This window comes from Cibotium barometz, chromosome 13, assembly GCF_041138505.1.
Source record: "Cibotium barometz isolate CiBa-2024 chromosome 13, ASM4113850v1, whole genome shotgun sequence".
NCBI classification, from domain to species: domain Eukaryota; kingdom Viridiplantae; phylum Streptophyta; class Polypodiopsida; order Cyatheales; family Cibotiaceae; genus Cibotium; species Cibotium barometz.
The window spans coordinates 61,252,795-61,273,071 of record NC_141058.1 but is presented as its reverse complement, the minus strand read 5'-3'; the positions used below and the strand labels follow the sequence as shown (position 1 = coordinate 61,273,071).

Genomic DNA, 20,277 nt, shown 5'->3' with positions numbered 1-20,277 from the left:
AACTAAACAAAGCTGGTGAAGGGACCAAATGGTGATAGGATCAAAGCCCCATACTCGGGTGATCTCTCGGGCAGCTTGAATTAGCCACAAACAGTGTGCCTTCCTCCTGTCTGTGCTCTGAACAGTACATGTACAGTCCTTGTGATGCCAAAACCAGCGTACAAGCTTGCTTCGTATACTCTCTTTCATTCCCTCTTCTTGGGGACCAAAAGCGTTCCCGGCAAAGAGCTAAGGTTAATCCCATATCCATGTATATCAACACATTGGAATATGGTGACTAGCTCCTACATAACCCTAACAGTGCAACCAGGAGAAATTTAGAGCATAATTACAAGCCAAAAAGCACATAACGTCAGGCAACGACTTAAGGGGTTAGGATAAACAAACTCCCTGCACATAAACTCAAGAAAGCAACAAAAAGCATAATGCTTTTCCCTTTGCCTTTTTCTCATGGATACGGAGTCCGTTGCAAAACTCGCACACATCCAACCACACTGACTGTCTCTCTCAAGCTTGGTTACTCCCCACTTTCCGTCCAAGCATCCCATACTACCCAGACGTTGGAAGCAAAGGAATAAGGTGAAACTTGAGCTCTGGAAGATCGAGGTGATGGATTTTCTTGTCCCCCTTTGAAGCCTAATTCAAGTAGGTTTGGCTCTGATACCAATGTAAATCCCCCAAGCTTGCGGACCTTGCGATTATACATTTACACAAAGGAAAAACACACACACTTAGGCATCTAGGTCACCTCCCAACCAGAAAACATTGATCGGATGGAAGCATGGAGTAGAGGCCTCGAGTCCAGGTTTGAGGAGCCCTCTCTCAAATTGACTCATAGAGTTACTTATGTAGGCCCCCTATAAACTAGGAGCCAACTATAGCACCTGTCTCATAATAGCTACTTACCCCCGCTTAAGATGCCTCGCCCATAGGCCATGGTTAACCTGACCTGAAGTCTTAACCCTAGTTAGCCTTGGGACATAACACCTTCCTCTCCACTTATAACTGCCATTATTAGAGCCTGGAGTAGCATGAGACCCTCTTTGAGATAGAGGCTGCCTAGTTTAGAGGAAGCTAATAGACAACTTAGTATATAGAATGACCTCATTAGAGATGAGGTTGGGCAACCTTTGGGTGCGTCAAGATATATGCAGTGGTCTGGCTGGGAGAGATGTGCATTGATAGTTATTGCGTGGAAAACTTTTAAAAGTCTCCCTATGGATCGGAGACTTGCATCTACCGAGCACTTCAAAGGGAGTCTTAGACAGATCGATCAAATTGATGCAACTATACCTCATGAGCATATTACTCGCACATTTCATGATCAACATCATCATCCTAGGTGGCTGTCAGTTTTCTCCATGACAAGGGTGCCATTACAGGTGTTAAACTTGTTGGATCAAGAAGAGGAGGGAGAGTGTGTTTTCTATTCTATCCAGCGAGGATGGAGATTATTGAGATGTGACACATAGGAGATTATTTGTGGCATTGTCCTTCATACGGTGAGAGTAGTTAGTCGCTCAAGAAAGCACTGGCATGTTGATTCTTTGCCATGTTTTTGTAAACCATGGGTCTTGGTGCTTATGGTTGTATGGTGGATGTCCTATCCATATATCTTCATTGGGATCCTGGTGAGTGGGAGTGGATCGATGCAGCCAATCCTGTGAAGAGTCAACCTTTTTTCAGCTACACTGCCCGTAATGCCGGCCTCCTCCTACCTGGATAGATTCAGAGGATTCCTATACTCAGGCCACACTGGGAGAGCTATGACATCACCCCATTGATTCAAAAGAGATTTTGGCACAAACTTTGGTACTCATACAAGAGGAGCCAGATCTCCCACTTTTTTTTTTGGTGATTCTTTTTTTTTAATGGGAGAAAGATCCTTCTATTAGTTACCAAGAAAAACAGCCATAATGGCTGAGTACAAACTCGTCCCCAAATGGGAAGTGAGTCTAGAAGCATAAAAGGTAAAGATGCCCTTCTCCTCCGGCTGGCCGCTCTAGGAGGAGAAGGCTATCTCATACAATGGGGGGAGGGGGAAACAACCACAGAGGTGGTCTATAGTGCCAAGTATGCTCGCCACCATTGTCAGTAAGAAAGGACCATGATGCTAAGGCCTCCTGGCGCTTCCGGTCCGAGCCACCCTGAAGCTTCCCCCACTGACCACGGAGGGTATGAATGATATCAAGCTAGATGTTCTGGATGGACTCCGCTAGCGGGGTGGGGGTACCTTTGATGGCTTCGCTACATCGAGCTCTCCAGATGTGCCACACAACAATACTACTGCAAATATCCCATCTCTGGCTAGAACTTGGAGTCCACTGACCTATAACTGGAGCTAGAATCGGCACTGTAGAAATAGGAAGGTGATAGACTTGAAGGGCTAGTCCCCCATCCTCCTCCTCATATGGCATGATGACCGTGGCCTTAGTGGCCCAAGCAACTATGCCCTGCATAACAATGAGGGAGGGGACTGGATCCATAGCGAAAATGCGTAGGATCTGCTGCCAAACTTGCTGAGCCTTCGGGAAATCCCAAAGACAATGACGCTGGGACTCCTAGGGATGGCCACACCTCAAACATAATGTTGGCCTACCGCCAACGGCCAACCAAGTGCCAATTGCCAAGCTCCTATGTGCCAGCTCCCATATGAAGAGAGTGATCTTCTGCAGCCGAAAACTATCTTTTTTTGGTTATTCTTACATGGTGGCCTTCAGTGGATGGCTATTTTTGGAGTAGACCCTGCCTACCCTAGATGCGTGGTAGCTTTTGAGACAGTGCAACATTAGATATGGGGGTGTAGAGCTGCTGAGAGGATTCGGGGCTCTATAGCTCAGCTTACGTGCAGATTGAGGAGAGATCATTTATGTTACTTGGGATGCGATTGCTTGTTTCACTTAGTATGGTCCACAGATATTTTTAGAGGGCAGGGATCCGGACACTGCCATAATGATATGCAGAGGTGTGGCCCAACGTTGCATGTTACAAGATATTCCTCATACACAGTATAGGCCACCTTTGCAAAGGATTGATACTACTTGGGAGCTCATTGCTAGTTTCACAGCTTGGCAGATTTGGAGGGTCAGATGCACAGAGGCTTTTGAGGGCAGATATACGACACTCAGTGCATCTTTATTATATGGAGAGATATTATTCATTCTCTTCATGGGCTCATATACAGAGACCATCTAGATCTGCACAAGCAAAAGCGCACTGTTTTCATTAGGGAGTGGGATCAAGGGATCCTTTTCTCAATGACCCCCACAAGACTCTCTTGGCACCTTTGTGCGTGATCACCCTACATTTTGGGATGAGGTCTTGTTTTGTTTCAGCTTCCAGGTGTGATTTTGTATGGTCTATTCTCACCTAATAGAAGTCTCTTTTTTGCAAAAAAGAAGGCAAAGAAAAAAAACTAGTTTTCTTAGGACATTTTGAAGTGTGTACCAGATAGGAGCCAAAGAGCATAGAGGTAATCCACAAAGAAGACCACCAAAATCAAGCATCACAAGAATGTCAATTTTCTGACGTCCCTAGGCAGCTAGCTCTATTGTTTTGAGCGAGCTTGGGACTAGTCAGAGTGTCTTTGTAAGGCAGTATTGTTCCCAGAGCAAAGTACTGTCAAAGCATGACGGGAAGTTCTACCAAAAGAACCCATCGTTGGTGACGGTTTGTTTGGAGTAGTGCCAACCCTGTCGGCAAGCAGGAGGGGATGTCACATGCACCCACTGCACTCGGGTGCCATCTGGCCATACTTGTACAGAGTGCATAGAATAATTACCTTTTAGATGAGCATCAAGCAAGTTGTGAGCGTTACTCCAGGAACAAGTTGTCAATTGCCAGTAAGATTAGGTCATAAGGCCGTTAGTCAATGTGTTGTCGGGCATATAATTACAGCCCACTTGGATAATTCGATGGACAAGTTTCTAGACAGCTTTTTAGTCCAAGAGTTGGGCACTAGACGTAGATGTCAAGTTGTGAGGACTTGCAGGACACAGATTAGGCTGGAAACCTGAATTCTACCTGGGCAGGACAGTATGGGCTGCAGTGTTGACACCCTTGGGGCATGGAAAAGGTCCGGTACAGCAGCTGGGCAGCTTGGGCACAGGACCGGTTGGTCCCGGGCTGCCTGTTTGGGGCTGACTAGGGCTGGGCACCCACACACGTGAAGCAGAAGTCTTGACATTAAGTGTAAAACTAATGATTTCAAACCGATGACTTTATTAATGCAGTCGACCAGCCATGTTGGCTGTTTTTGCAGCCTGACATTTGCACAACCGTGCTATCCAAAACAAGTATTGTTGTGGCGTTGGCAACATCCTCAACCCTGTCCTTACACTTTTATCTGGGAGGATCTGTTGTGCTTTGCAACATTCCAGTCAACCTTTCCAACCTTGTTGAGAACATGTTGGAAAACGGCCACATTAGTTAGAGAGGCCCAATCATGTCAAAATTGGTCTAAGGAGAGTAATTTGTCTCGTGAAGGGTATTGGCATGATGTTGCCAACAGTTATGCTCATTGCTAAGAGACTTGTAGGAAGGTAACTAACTGCATGTTGACGTGTTTTTGGAATCCATCATCATTTTTAACCTTGCCATTTTAGAAAATGTTTAGGGTGTTGCTGTTTCATTCGGTTGTGATGTTTTGACAATTTTGAAAACAAGACATTGTGATCACTGCTGGAAGGAGATGTGTTGTAAAAGAGTAGCAGAAAGTTGAAACTAAGACACAAACTGGTCTTTTTTTGTTTTTTTTTTTGGGGGGGGGGGAGATGAAACTGTATGCTGGCTGTGTAATATTTCTGGGGTTCTTAACACTTCAAAGATGGAGAAGGGGAGGTCCGAGGGGGCTGTGCACACAAAATGATGCTGTATGGAGGAGAAATAAGGAACCCTGAAAATTGTTGCAGCAAGAGCAGCACAGAGAAGGGAAAGGGGCAGCAGTTTACGGAGGAAAGATTGAAAACAGAATTTTATTTTTGAGTGTAAAGGGTATCTGCATTCACTCAGTCTTTAGAGTTTTCGAGCCTAAGCTGGAATCCTAAGGAGACTAGTTTTGGTTAAGTTCTGGATTATGTAGTTACTGCTCAACATATTGTTGATGCATACACATCTGCACTTCGATTTGCTTGTAGTGAGTGATCTTCAAGAAGGGAAAGCTTATTTCTTCACATATTGCGACTCCTGTAAAGCCAATCTTTTTCTCTGATTTTGATTGCATGCTAGAAAACATCAGGATTGATTTACTTCATATATTTTTCTTAAAAACCATCTGCCTTGTAATTTTTATAACAGGTACGACCAACCCCTGGGCACACGGCAGGTTGTGTTACATATGTTACTGGAGAAGGGACTGGTCAGCCCTACCCAAGAATGGCATTTACTGGGGATGCTCTTCTTATACGCGGATGTGGACGGACTGATTTTCAAGTATTCCTTTGTTGAAAGTTGATGTGAATATGGAAATGTGGACAGCACATTCTGTGGTCATATTTGCCTTAACAATTCTTCTCTATGAAAGAAAACAAGGATAAGTAGTGTTGTTTGTTCTTTTTTGAAGCTATAGATCTCTTTTTAAACCATTGGATGGATGCAATTGCAGGGAGGGGATGCAGGTCAACTTTACAAGTCTGTGCATTCTCAGGTGTGAAATCTGACCTTCTTACCTTTTGTAATTGTACCTTCGAAGTTTCCTTTTAGGGTACAGAGGTTTAAAGTATGTACACATCGCATGTTGTCACACTCCGCTTTCTTCCTTTGTGTTTCCATGACCTTCTGAGTGAAGGTTTTTCCGAGCTTGTGTGACAGTCTCTAGTGCTTTCCCGGTCTTTTAGTTTTTTTTTAATTTTTGGTAATAGTGCAGATTGAGTGAAGGCTTTACTAAGCCCGTGTGACTATCACCTGTTGCTTGATCTCTTTATGGGCATAGCTTGCTGGGTAACCTTTGAAGGCATGATTTGGTACAGGGGAAGGACCAACTATGACTATCCTAGTGCATATCTATCTGCCCCATGTCAAGACTATATGAGTCAGATAGCACACATGAGCTTGGCAGTTGTAATTCCACCAGTCGGTGTGGAATGCTTGATTGAACACTATGCCAATCAATACACTTAAATACATTGAGATTTAATGGACAGCAAGCGCAACTACAATATGTAATTTGCTGAATTCACAAAAGGCGCGCAATGAACCAGAACGGCCGGCCCCTCTCTCAAAAAATGTAAATGTATATTAAGCTTGGGAGAATCCAGTACATAGTGTCGTGGGCATTTCTGACCAGATTTCCATACCAATGCATATGAATACAATATTGCAAACAACATGGTTGTCGGTGAAGATTTGCAACTCACACTATCCTCTCAAGTGGCCATGTTCCCTACCATCTACTCTCTATTGTTCCACCTACACATGGTAGAAACAATCTGCAAGAGAGCACATAGGACAAGAGAACACTACACGGGGAACACGACACGGGATATGTGAACATGGAGTCTTGCTCCTTCCTCCTGCTACTTGCTTTCATAATTGAGCATTAAAGCTTACCAATTGCAAGTAGAGTCGATGTCAGCGAAAGTCTTTGCGATGGATGTGTCAGGAGTGTTGAAATCTTCAATTTGTGAGACAGAAGTCTTCAAGTAGATGGAGGGAACCCTAGGAAAGGAAGGATGAAATTAGGGTTTTCAACTAAAAGAGAAAGAATTTACAGCAAAGAAAAGGAAGGCTGAAATTAGGGTTTTCAACTAAAAGAGCAAAATTTACAGCAAAGAAAAGAATTGTTTTGCAGAATTTCAGCCTTTGGGAGTGTGTAGGAGAGTGAATACAGCCTGGAATCACCCTTGGGAGCTTGGAAAACATAGTAACAAGCTTGGATATGGTGTAGGCAAGGAAAAAGTGCAGAAAATACAGCCATAAAGCCTCATGAACTTCTAGAGAGCGAAAGAAGAGAGAGATGATGTGATGTCCATCCTAGGTGTTAGGTAGAGAGGAAAAGTGAGTTGGGGTCCAAGCTAGGATTGATCGTGGCTGGTTGCTCTCTTTGAACAAAGTGGATAAGGTTTGGGCGGTGGACATTCAGCTTTGTTCACCTTGGGACCAGTGTGTGCGAATACATGGCTGTTTATAATTTATAAGTGAGTTTTGGTCGCCCAAAACTTAATAAAGTGTATACACACTCACTTATAAATCAATGCTAGTTCCTAAGGCTAGGTTTTGACTAATACTTACCACCTGTCACATGCCACATAACCATGTCAGTAGTAGACAGTTTCACACGCATGGTTCACGGGCGGGCGTTCCCTTGCCGGGAACTACACATTGGTCAAGCAAGGATGAAAACAACATACAAATTCAATTTGTAAGCAAGCACATAATGATGCTATGCAATGCAACATTGGTATGGACAATCCCCGTTCATGAGACTATACCAAAATAGACGTGTTCCAGGCAAGTACATGAGGTACAGATCCAATGGAACACCAATCCTCCAGGCATTTTGGGCATATACACACAGACATAAGTCCCAACGGAAAGCCAAATCCACAGTATCACATGAGTGGCATCCATAGTTGTTTCTCGTATCGGTATGAATCCATTCGTATCGCACAGTTCGTACGGTATGATACCGTACGATATCGTACGGTACGAGTCTCTCTCTCTCTCTCTCTCTCTCTCTCTCTCTCTCTCCCCCCCCCCTCCCCCGCCTTGAGAAAAAGTTTCCAAATGCTAAAAAAATATAGAAATCTTGCTTAACAAAGATCCCAAATGCCCGCAATACTTCGCAACTTTTATGTCCACTTAGTATTCCATATGGGGTTGCTGAGAGACCTAAAAAATCTGGCAAGGTAGACTGGTAGTGCATACATGATTGGTAGGATGAGAGAATCTTGCTACATCACTTGGAGATCCCTGGTATAGGTAGGCTAGACAGTCAGATCCTCAAGTTATGTACGAGGGAGAAGATTTGGACATGGCCATTTTGATCTAGAGAGGAGTCCCTAAACCTATCACCCTAGATGCACTGCTCGTATTTGTGCAAGAATGGTCCCTTAGTCATAAACGCTACACTGGGAGACCTTTGGTATTGCATTACCCATGCAGGTTCTTTTTTGGAGACAGTTGGGAGATCCAACATGGAGAGACACATCTCCATGTTCTGGTTCCTCAAGTACTGTAGACTCCTCTCCCTCCCCCAACATTCAAGCTTGAAGCTCCATAGTTTGTAAGTGTTAAACAAAGAACCGTATTTAATCGTACGGTATCCAAAAATTTTATATCGTACCAGAAATTCCCGTACGGTTTCGTATTTTCGTACCGTGACAACTATGGTGGCATCAATCTCCTGCATAATAGCCATGGACGCTAATCCAATGTATACACATAATGAGAAAGAACGCTGAACCAGTTTGGTGGCCAAATGGTGACATATCCCTAGCTTCTAAATAGTTGAAAAGCATCCAAATATTTTTGAAGCAAGTGCTGGCAATCTCTAAAGATATATCTTGCACAAGTGTTCAAGCATCATGGAATGCGGAAGTCCGATAGAGATCCTAGGACTACGAGTCTCTTTTGGCAAGCCTTAATTGATAATATGGGCACCAAATTGGACTTCTCATCAGCTTATCACCCTCAAACGGATGGGCAAATGTTATGTTGGACCTCTTGAAATGTTATGTGGCGTATCAAAAGTCTTCTTGGGAGAAGTACTTACCGCTTGTCAAATTTGCATCTACGGGAAAGGCCCTATTTGAGATTGTTTGTGGTAAGGTGGTTTTGCCACCCATCCTTCGCACAAAGGATTGCAGCTCATTAGTAGGTAAGAGACTTTAGGATATTGCCTTTGCTCAAGTGCTGACAGCCATTGCAAGTTCACAGGACAAACATAAAAAGACTGTTGATAAGCATAAAAGGCAATTTGATGTCAAAGAGAATGATTAGGTATTGCGAAAATTCAAGAAAGCAAGACTTAGCAAGAGGTTCGGTAAAGAGGGTGCATACCCTAAACTTGCAACCAGGTACTATGGCCCTTTTCGAGTAATCAAGAAGATCAATGAAGTCCCTTTCAAGTTGCCATTGCTTAGTCATTGGCACATACACAATGCTTTTCATGCGAGTCTCTTTTGTAAGTATGTAGGGCCAGAGCCTAGTGAACTGGTCATTGAGGATCCACTAGAAGTGGATGAGCTACATGAGATTTTGCAGCTAGAATAGATTGTGTATCACAAGAAACGCATCCCTCTGTATACCTAGCCAAAAGAAATACTGCTCAATCATGTGTATTGTAGGCATTATGTGTAACTATTTGGTTCTCCTGGCTCTATTTCACATGATGAAACACGTGCCCGGACACATGGACTGATTGATGAAAGCATGGAAACAGGGTTCATGAAGTTTGCATAGAAAAAAAGTTCCTGTTTTGGTCAAAAGTAGGGAAAAGCAAAAAAGTCAAACTAAGTTGACCGCAAGCAAAGGGCACCATTGGAAAGAGGAGATTGAGCCGAACCAAAAAGCTAAAGGTTGCTTTTCCAAAAAGCAGCTCGAAGGCCACAAAGCAATGTCCTGAAGCTAGAAAAGCATAAATTAAGAACTTTGGCAAAAGATGAGCAATATTTTATTATTACTAAAATATTAAAGCAGGAAGAGAAAAGCAAAGCATAAAGTATTGCTTTTGGCAAAAAGGAAGGCTCTCCTGAAGTATAAAAGAAGCTAGAGTCCTCTTGTTTTGGGCATCAAGCTTGTGGAGAGCAAGGAGACCCTCATCTTCATCCACTCGGCGCCGTCGGCACTGCTCAGCTTAGCCCAGCCACTGCCCCTTCAGCGACCGCAGAGCCACCGCCGCCCAGCTTAGCCCGGCCGTCGCCCACCCCAGTCACCCCAGAGCCGTCGCCGCTCGACTCCGCCCACCTCCACCCGGCCTCTGCACAGCCACCATCTAGTTCTGCGTAGCCACCCATCTTTGAGATTTGGACTTGGAACTTGGAACTTGGAAACTTGGAACTTGGAGCTTGGACTTGGACTTGGACTTGGACTTGGACTTGGAGCTTGGAGCTTGGACTTCAACTTAGATTTGGACTTGGACTTGGACTTGGATTTGGATTTGGACTTGGACTTGGACTTGGACTTGGACTTGGACTTGGACTTGGACTTAGATTTGGACTTGGAACTTGGGACTTGGATTCATTGGATTTGGATTTGGATATTGGATCTGGTACTAGTCCGGTGAGAGATACTTGTGGGTCATCCCCGTGGTGTGCTTGGCATGAGAGATCTCATGCCTCGACACATCAACATCGACTTAGATATCCTACATCGGCATATCTGTTTGTTTTGTATTCACTGATTGTATTGATCTTTGCAAGCGTGCTCGTGGATTGTTCTTGAATAAATTCTTGAAAGGGAGCAGGGCCTCTTCCCCGCTCAGTATGGTGTATTCTGCAAGATCCCTATTCCGTTTCTCTCCCCTCTCTCTCTATATCTTTATCTCTTGGACACATGGTTGAGTCTGTGACTGCACGCTCCACTGGGCTTATAGTGGTATCAGAGAAGGATTTCTCTTGAAGAAACTTTCTTGGGGTGATAGAGCCATGTCGAGAGCAGAGGGAGACCAAGGGCCTCATGAAGGGAATAACTATGAGGCCGATACAAAACTTCTAGATGGGAACCAAGGCCATCAATCTATTTCTCATGAGACCATGGCCATGACATTGATAGAGTTTCGAGATTTTCAACAATTTAGATAGTTTCTCCAAGATGAAGAATTCGTAGCTTGGAGAGCCAAGAAGGAATATGACCAAAGAAGGGCTCGAATATTTGTTGAATTTATCAAGGATTGAGCCACTGAAGCCGAAGGAGTTGAAGTTGCTAAAGTCACCATTGTAGAAGGATCTAGAGCCACTCACTCTATTTCTCATGGAGGAGACAAGGAAGCTACTCGTAGGCGTGCTCTTTTAGATGCAATTTCTTGAGGATAGCTAAGGGAAAGGAAGGCAAAGAAGCCAGAGAGATTGGAAGACCATCAGATTGACATCATCAAGAAGATTGTAGTGGATGCTAGACCATTGCAAGTTCTGACAAAGAAAGCTGTGGGATCTATGTGGATCAAAGTTGAAACAAAATCCTTTGAAGCATCAAACTTCATGCTCGCAAAGGACCAGTGTCGGTTATTCTAAACATTTTTGTGGTTGAACGTGATGAAGATTGCATTGGAGCAGTCTTGAACCAAGGCGGCCATATTGTGGCCTATGAACGTCAAAGACAACAAGGTAGCAGATGCATTATCTTAGAGATCCCTGAGCCATGCAGTTTCTATGGGTTACCATATGGATTTCACTTTGATGAAGGATCTTTATGCTACCAAAGAGGATTTCAAACATGTGTTGGAACAAGATTGCATAATAGAGATTTGGTGACTTCTTATGTCGGCAAGAAGGGTTTCTTATGATGCAAACCCAAGTTATGTGTGATGTGGCCAAAGTAATGGAAGAGTGCCATGCTCCTCCCTACATGAGGCATAGAGACACCTAATTACACTTCAAGCTTGGAGAGCTACTTTTTATTGACCTAATATGAGAAAGGACATTGAGTTCTATGTTCGAGAATGTTTGGTTTTGTCAGATGGTCAAGTTTTGATCGACAACAGCTAGCAAGATTATTGCACCCATTGAATGTTCTATGGCAGAGTATTGCTATAGATTTATCTTTGGATTACCAAAGTCAAGGAATGGAAATGATGGTATATGGACCTTTTTCAGGATACCAAGAAGGTCAACCATGTATATCATGGGTATATCATGGGTTGGACCTTTTAGGTCATTGGAGGATATAAATGTTTTCCATGAGAGTTTATTGAAACCATGTATAGGCTACCTCCAGAGGAACTTGTTTTGAAGGATCCACTAGGGTGGAAGAGTTAGAACAGATTGAGTTTCATTTTGTGAGAAAAAGAGGAAAGATAGTGGTCAGAAAGTTCCTCTTGGAATTGGAGAATTATTTGCTATTGGATGCCAAGTGGATCCTAGAGAAGTACTTCAAGAACTATCCAAGTATACTTCGAGCTTATGAGGAAGCGGTTTGTCGAAATGTATTCCAAGTACAAATATGGATGTCTTGCAATGAAGACAGATTCAAGAGAGTGGGATTGTGCCTCTAACCCTCTTCACCGTATATATATTGGACTGGAATTGATCATTATTCTGCTTATAATGGTTATTTGGACATGCTCTAGTTTGGGTGGCAACGATACTCGATAGCCCAAGGAGCAAGATGTGACCCATTGGACGGCAACGATGGTTGAACGAGATTTGTATATGGGAGGCAACGATGCCAGATATATTGGACTTCGCAATCGGGTGGTCATTGCGACGAGATGGTCGAGGTGCCATTTGCGAGGGCTTACCCAAGTTTACACTTCAGGCAGTGTCTAGTCACTTATAATATGGCGGTGCTTTGCATGATCCACACTGAATGGCTTTTGCAAATCCAGAATGATCAACAATGGACCATGTGTAGTTGCATCTTTTAATTTGAGGAATGCATCTCTCTCTATATCAGTCCATTTGAATATAGCCGCCTTCTTTGTCAAGTCATGTGAAGGAGAAGCAATCCATGCAAAGTGCTAAATGAACCTGTGGTAGTAAGAGCATTACGCAAGAAAACTACGGATCTCATGCACCGATCTCAATTTAGGTCAAGTATGCAGAAACACTCTTTTTCATTACTTTCTTAATAATTTGTACATGAGATACAATGGAGATAGTATCACCCTCTTCACTAGCATTAATCACATGCTCTCAGCCTTTATGCATGAAGCTGATCTTGTTGGGCTTGTAAGCCTTGTGCAGATCAGAGCAGTGAGACCATAGTCTTTCACTTTGAGGGACGCTTCTTGGTAGACTTATTTTCAGGCTTTTGGCCATTTTTGTCTTGGTTTTGGTCCTTTTTAGGTGGCTTTCCACTATTTTGCAGGTTTTGGACACTCCTCTCTTTGCCTTAGAATGAGGATTTAGCCTTATTGGACTGACTCAACTTGAGTTCCATTTGCTCGGTGGCAATGACGGTTGTGATTAATTGCTATAAGGTGTGACCCAGATACATCTGTAGTCCCGCTTTGTATACGGGTTGTAATCCTCATTGAAACCACCTCTTCCTTTCCACCTCTGGAACATGCATAAATGGAGATACTTCCAAAAGCACTTTCCAAAACTTCTGCACATATGTATTCATCGTTTCCCCTTCATTCTGCTTCACCCAATCCCACTTCATTGTTATCTCATTTAATGCGTTGGAAGGAAAGAACTGGGCATAAAGCCTTTGCTTGAACTCTCCGCATGATCTAACAGGATTTGGAGAGAGGCCACCAATGAGCAACTGTACCTTTCATAAACATGCTTACATGTTGGATCATGGATTTCTGAGTGAAATCCTCATCACTAAAAAACTTAAAAGCAATATCAAACTGGGCAATAAAAACAAGTGCCTTCGACGCATCATATTCCCCATGATATGTATCAAACTTAACAGATTTGTCTCCAGCTTTGAAGTCACAAGACTTTGGTGCATTAGCCTGCATCTCAACATGTTTTCCTGTGTGCGTGTCCATTGGGACAGCCCCTATGACTGGGATCATTTTGGGAACAAAAGGGGATGCATTGGGCATAGAAACATGTGCCCTGTAAGCATGAGGCATGGCTGGCCCCTCAACATACATTGGTGCATTCTCACCCATAACTTCTCCCTCACCAGCACACTCGAGGGCATGAGTAGCATGAGAGATACGCGGAATACCTGCACCAACATAAAATTGCAACCCATGTTACGCGGAATACCTACACCAATAGGAAATTGCAACCCACATTTTCAATCGGCAATGGCATTATACATACATTTTGACCACTACCATAAACATTGCATCCTTCATGGGCTACATAAGGTACACTTGTAAGACGTGAAGTCGCCGATGGTTCCTCTCTAGCTGTATGAAGATTCATCCTCTTAGACATGTGCTCTTGTTTTACCACCTGTGGGGATAGCAAGACATGTGGGATAGTTACATTTTCTCCATGGGCATCCTCAGGACGGGCTAGGTATGCACGTGCTGCATCCCTCCGTCGCATGTGCAACTCTTGAGAGCTATCGCCATGGCATGATCCGTAAATGATTCAGCTTTCTTGGCCTTCAAATGATTCTGTACCAATGAATCCTGGCGGTAGAGCTTCAATTCTTCTTCTTGTGCATAAAGAAGAGCTTGCATACGAGCAAGTTCAGCCCTTAAGGCTATGGACTCTCTTCTTGCATTTTCTCTTTACCACGGGACTGCTGTCCCACATGTTCTTGTTCCCTGGTATGCACCACATGAGTTTGTTCTTTCTGTAAAGCATTGGAAGCATGCATATCATTGTCCCCGTCTCTTATGTTGGCATCTTCAACATCCATAGTGTTCTAAGTGTAGAGATAGCCAGTGTTCACGGTGATCGTCTTTCATGATGGAATTGAAAGAGAACCATATGCTTTGATACCAATGTAATTCCACTGGTATGTGTGGAATGCTTGGTTAAACACTATGCCAATCGATACACTTACATACACTGAGATTTAATGGACAACAAGCACAATACAATGTAATTTGCTGAATTGACAAGAGACGCACAATGAGCCAAAACGGGCGGTCCCTCTCTCAAATAATGTTTATTGATCTTGGAAGAAAAAAGTATATAGTGTTGTGGGATTTCCGACCAGACTTCCATACCAATGCATATAAATAAAGTATTGCAAACGATATGGTTGCCGGTGAACGTCTGCAACCCACACTACCCTCTCAAGCATCCATTTTCCCTATCATTTTGCTCTCTATTGTTCCATCCACACATGGTAGAAACCATATGCAAGAGAGCACGTAGGACAAGAGAACACTACACAGGATATGTGAACATGGAGTCTTGTTCCTTCCTCTTGCTACTTGCTTCCATAATTGAACATTAAAGCTTACCAATTGCAAGTAGAGTCGATGTTAGCAGAAGTCTTCGCGATAGAAGCGTCTAGAGTGTTGAAATCTTCATTCTGTCGCGATCCTTCGCGATAGAAGTCTTCAAGTGGATGTAGGGAACTGTTGGAAAGCTTCCCCTATGGTTCAACTTGAGAAAGGACAGCTGAGATTAGGGTTTTCAGCCAAAAGCCCAGAAACTATAGCAAAGAAAAGGACTGTTTTCCTGAATTTCAGCCATTGGAAGTGTGTAGGAGAGTGAATACGACCTGGAATCACTCTTCGGAGTTTTGGAAAACACACTAACAAGCTTGGATATGGTGTAGAGAAGAAGAAAGTGCAGAAAATACAGCCATAAAGCCTTCAAGCCCTCTCCAAGATCGACTTCCCGGACCAGCGTTGCCTAGGGCTCTTCATGCTCGAGCTCCGCAGACACAGGGAGAGACTTTCTTGAGAGAGTTTCAACCCCAGACACCTTGACCCTCTCTCGCCAACCAACCATCACCGGCTTCTTTCAGAGCGAGGAGGAGGACACCAATACAATGGATCCCGTGGAGCTGTCTTTGCCATGATGTGATGCATTCCCTTCCACATCGGGAACCATATGCACATTGGGCTTTGTTGCATTCTATGTACACATCATTTTGGTCTCATAGACCCTTTGGGTCTTTTGAAAACCTTAATATAACACACTCTCCCTCCCTCCCTCCGAGAGCCAGACTGATGCGCAGACTATAGAAGATGGGAGTGCTCACAGAGCTGATTTGGGGAATCATGGCTTTATACAGGACAGTTGTGGGGCAGGTACGTACTACTCAGGGTATATCTGAGATGGTTCACTCCACTATTGGGGTGAAACAGGGCTGCCCCCTTTCTCCCACCTTATTTGGGATGTATGTGGATGAGGTTTTAGACTACGTAGAGCGGGAGGGTGACAGAGGAGCACAGCTAGCAGGGACATGGATTCCGCTGTTATTGTATGCTAATGTTGTGCTGATCTCAGATTCTCCAGAGGGGATGCAACGTCATTTGGATGCATTGCACACGTTTGCATAGGACAGTGGATTGTCTGTTAACCTTGGTAAAACCAAGGTGATGGTGTTTAACACCACAGCATAGTGGGTTAAGAGGTCAGTACCCACCTTTACATATAGTCAGGAGACAGTGGAGTATACAGATGCATATACTTACCTTGGTGTGGTTTTCAGTGGCCCACTATTTTCCTTGAGGAGAGCAGCGGAGACCAGATTGACGAGAGCTTATGCAGCATTGGGGAGACTAGAGAGGATGTGTTCGAAGGTTCAGTTTCAGGAACCTCGAACAAAGCTCTGGCTCTTTGACACTTTGGGCACTTCAGCCATGCTGTATGGAGTGGAGATATGGGGACCCTCAGTGGATCACCACAGCCGAGCTGGTAGCACTGATGGATGGAGACATATGGAGAGGCCCTTGGTTTCTATGATTTCCCGGATGATTAGGGCCAAGGCCTCCGTACCACATGATATTATCCATGCAGAGATGGCTGCCCCCCCATTGGTAGTAGAGGCACTCACTCGATCAGTCTCCTTTATACATAGCACTTGGGCTCTCCCTAGAGACAGATATGCTCGCTTAGCCCTGGAGTCTTCACGACAGTTGGCATCACAGGGAGACGGATCATGTTGGTATGCACAGATGACAGCTTGGTTCCAGTTGCATGGCTTTAGTATGGAAAGGCTACCTCCATTTCAGTACTCCCTGGATGCACCCTCCCTCTCTCTCACACGGGCAGAGACACACGGGCAGAGATTACCAGATTTATCAGGCAGGACTTGATTCAGCTGGACACTAGGAGGACATGGATACAACCGACACAGGAGCTTGGTACGAAGATGGCTTTGTTTAGAGATCATCTTCTCCAGCTCACGCAGGATGGGTTTGTGATTAGACCCAGCTACATGGATACTCATCTTTCTCATGGGGTATGGTGTGCTATTGGTCAGATGCGCACATCCTCACACCAGCTAGAGATTGAGACTGGCAGATTTAGAGGAGTACCAGCTGAGGCTAGGATTTGTCAGCTGTGCCAAATGGAGCCAGAGACAGAGTTACATTACATATGTCACTGTCCAGTATATTATGAGATATGAGGCCGTTTTCACTGCCTGTTTAGAGAGGGTTTCGGACCACTTTCTAGAGTCATGAGATACCAGGATCAGAGATGCCTTGGATTATACTTGCTGGAGCTTCGTAGACATAGAGAGGGTCTCTTGAGAGGGAGGGGATCAGAGAGGGAGAGACACCTACAGAGGCAGATTTCAGACTCCTTTCGACCAGAGATTGAGCAGTCAGGCCAGCAGGCATTGCAGCTAGCCCCAGAGTATAGCCGCACTAGAGGTACACTGATTGATCGGGCTATAGAGCTGGGGCGGTCCAGGCGCCCCAAGATGAGAGGCCCATCTCGACACCGGCGGAGACTACAACAGAGGATCAGGACCATACTAGCACGGCATGGGAGACGTCCAGTCAGAGTACTCACCATGGAGGACATTGAGGATATCCGCCATCGACCGATGAGAGACATCTGTGGATAGTGATGTGTATGATGCTTACCTTTGTTGCTGGAGTTTTCCTCCCAGCTGTTATCCATTAGGAGCTCCTAGTACCGTACTTTTCCTCAGTTGTTTCAGTTTCAGTTAGTTGTTTAGTTGTTTTTAGCTTTTCTTACACAGACATTGTATCAGATCCACCAATTGTTGTAACCTTTTTGGTCTCATAGGTCATTTTGGCCTTCTGAAGACGTTAATATATCATTTCATTTCATCTCTCTCTCTCTCTCTCTCTCTCTCTCTCTCTTTTGGTGTCATAGAGAGAGAGAGAGAGGGAGAGAGAGAGAGAGAGAGGGAGAGAGAGAGGGAGGGAGAGAAATGAAATGAAATGAAATGTTATATTAACGTCTTCAAAAGGCCATAATGACCTATGAGACCAAAAGTTACATCATGGTGGATCTGATACAATGTCTGGATAAAAAAACCCAGAAAATGAAAAATAAAGATGATACTACTGGCACCTAGAAAATGAAACTGGAACTGGAATATAGTGAGGGGAGGGTACGCTATGGAGGTGAGTGGAATATAGTGAGGGGATACAATATCATGTGGGACGGAGGGGTACACTATGGAGGTGCCTCCATCTCATAATATGTGCCGCATCGGACACTGGCGGATCTCCTCAATATCCTCTGTGGTCAACACCCTGACTGGGTGTCCGGCATGCCTCGCAAGAATAATCCGAATCTGCCGCTGCAACCTCCGTCTATGCTGGGATGCCCTCCTCCGTAGTCGTGGGCGTCTGAACCACCCAAGCTCAGTCGCACGATCAATCAGTGTACCCCTGGTGTGGGCAGTATCCATGTCGTGCTGTTGCTGTGGTCCATCTGGCGCAGTGATGGCTGGACTAAAGAAGTCTGTAATGTGCCTCTGAGTCTGGCTCTCTGTGCGCCTAAGCAGGCTATCTCTATGTCTCCGCAGCTCCAGCAAGAACAATCCCAAACACCTCTGGTCCTGGTACCCCATGACTCTGGAAAGTGGTCCAAAACCCTTTCTGAATAAACAGTGGAAACGACCATGTATCTCATAGTATGCAGTACAATGGCATATATAATGCAGCTCTGTCTCTGGCTCCCCATGGCATACTCGGCATATCCTGGCCTCAGAGCTGGTATACCTCTATATCGGCCAATCTCAATCTCAAGCTGGTGTGAGGATGTGCGAATCTGACCAATAGCGCATCGTACTGCATGAGACAAGTGTACATCCATGTAACTGGGTCTGATCACAAAACCATCTGCTGTGAGCTGAAGAAAATGCTCTCTGTAGAAAGCCATCTTTGTGCCCAGCTCCTCAGTCGGCTGTATCCATGTCCTCCTAATGTCGAGCTGAACTAAATCCTGACGGATGAGTCTGGTAATCTCTGTCCGTGTGAGAGTGAGAGAGGGTGCCTCCAGAGAATACTGGAAGGGAGGCAATCTGTCCATGCTAAAACCATGCGCCTGGAACCAAGATGTCATCTGTCCATACCAACAAGCCGTGTCTCCCTGTAAAGCTAACTGTCGGGAGGACTCCAGGGCGAGGCGTGCATATCTGTCTCGGGGGAGATCCCACAAGCCACGTATGTAGGAGACTGATCTCGTAAGAGCCTCAATCACCAGAGGGGCAGCCGCCAGCTCTGCTCGAATAATCTCATGAGGTACCACGGCCTTGGCTCTAATAATCCTAGCAATCATAGATACCAAAGGCCTCTCCATACCTCTCCACCCGCCTGCGCTGTGATGGCCCACTGAAGGTCCCCATATCTGCACTCCATAAAGCATAGCTGATGTCACTAGAGTGTCAAAAAGCCAAAGTTTCGTTCGAGGTTCCTGAAACTGAACCTGCGAACACATCCTCTCCAAACCACCCAGGGTTGCATGTGCTCTAGTCAATCTAGTCTCTGTTGCTCTCCTCATCGAAAACATTGGCCCACTGAATACTACCCCAAGATATGTATATGCATCTGTATACTCCACAATCTCTTGCCCATATGTAAATGTGGAAGCTGATCGCCTAACCCACTGTGGCGTGGTGTTAAACACCATAACCTTGGTTTTGCCAAGGTTGACAGACAATCCACTATCATGTGCAAACTCATGTAAAGCATCCAGATGACGCTGCATACCCTCAGGGGAGTCAGAGATCAACACAATATCAGCAGCATATAACAATAGTGGGATCCACGTACCTGCTAGCTGGGCTCCTCTGTCCCCCAATCTCTCAATGTAGTCAGAAGCCTCATCCACATACATACCAAACAGTGATGGAGATAACGGGCAACCTTGCTTCACTCCTATAGTGGAGTGAACCAAAGTAGAGACCCCCTCTGGGGTGCGTACCTGTCCTGCAACTGATCTATATAAAGCCATAATCCCCCATATGAGCTCTGTGGGTACCCCCATCTCCTGTAATCGCCTCATCAATCTGGCTCTGGGCACTGTATCAAATGCTTTGCGGAAGTCCACAAAGCTACAATAAATCCGTCTCCCATGCGACCTGCCCTCCTCAATAATGGCCCGTAGAGTCAAGATGTGGTCAAGAGTAGAGAAACCTCTCCTGAACCCTGCCTGTCCCTCTGCTCGAATGCCAACTCTCTCTGCCCATCTACTCAACTGCTGCTCAAGAATGGATGCATACAATCGTGCTAGTGTGTGACCAATCATAATAGTGCGATAATTACCTGGCTCCATAGGGTCCCCTGACTTGAAGATAGGCACGATGGTGGACCTA

General features: G+C 44.8%; 1 protein-coding gene across 3 annotated transcripts in view; it reads left to right on the top strand.

The window, feature by feature from the left end:
• LOC147632910 (persulfide dioxygenase ETHE1 homolog, mitochondrial-like) overlaps nt 1-20,277 on the top strand; it is a 199,163-nt gene that overhangs the window by 95,683 nt on the left and 83,203 nt on the right. For all 3 annotated transcript variants that reach the window (XM_086807832.1, XM_086807830.1, XM_086807831.1), the window contains 2 exons: nt 5,296-5,430; nt 5,603-5,644. In XM_086807832.1, the coding sequence (XP_086663958.1) occupies nt 5,296-5,430; nt 5,603-5,644 (177 nt within the window). The remainder of the gene's footprint in view (nt 1-5,295; nt 5,431-5,602; nt 5,645-20,277) is intronic.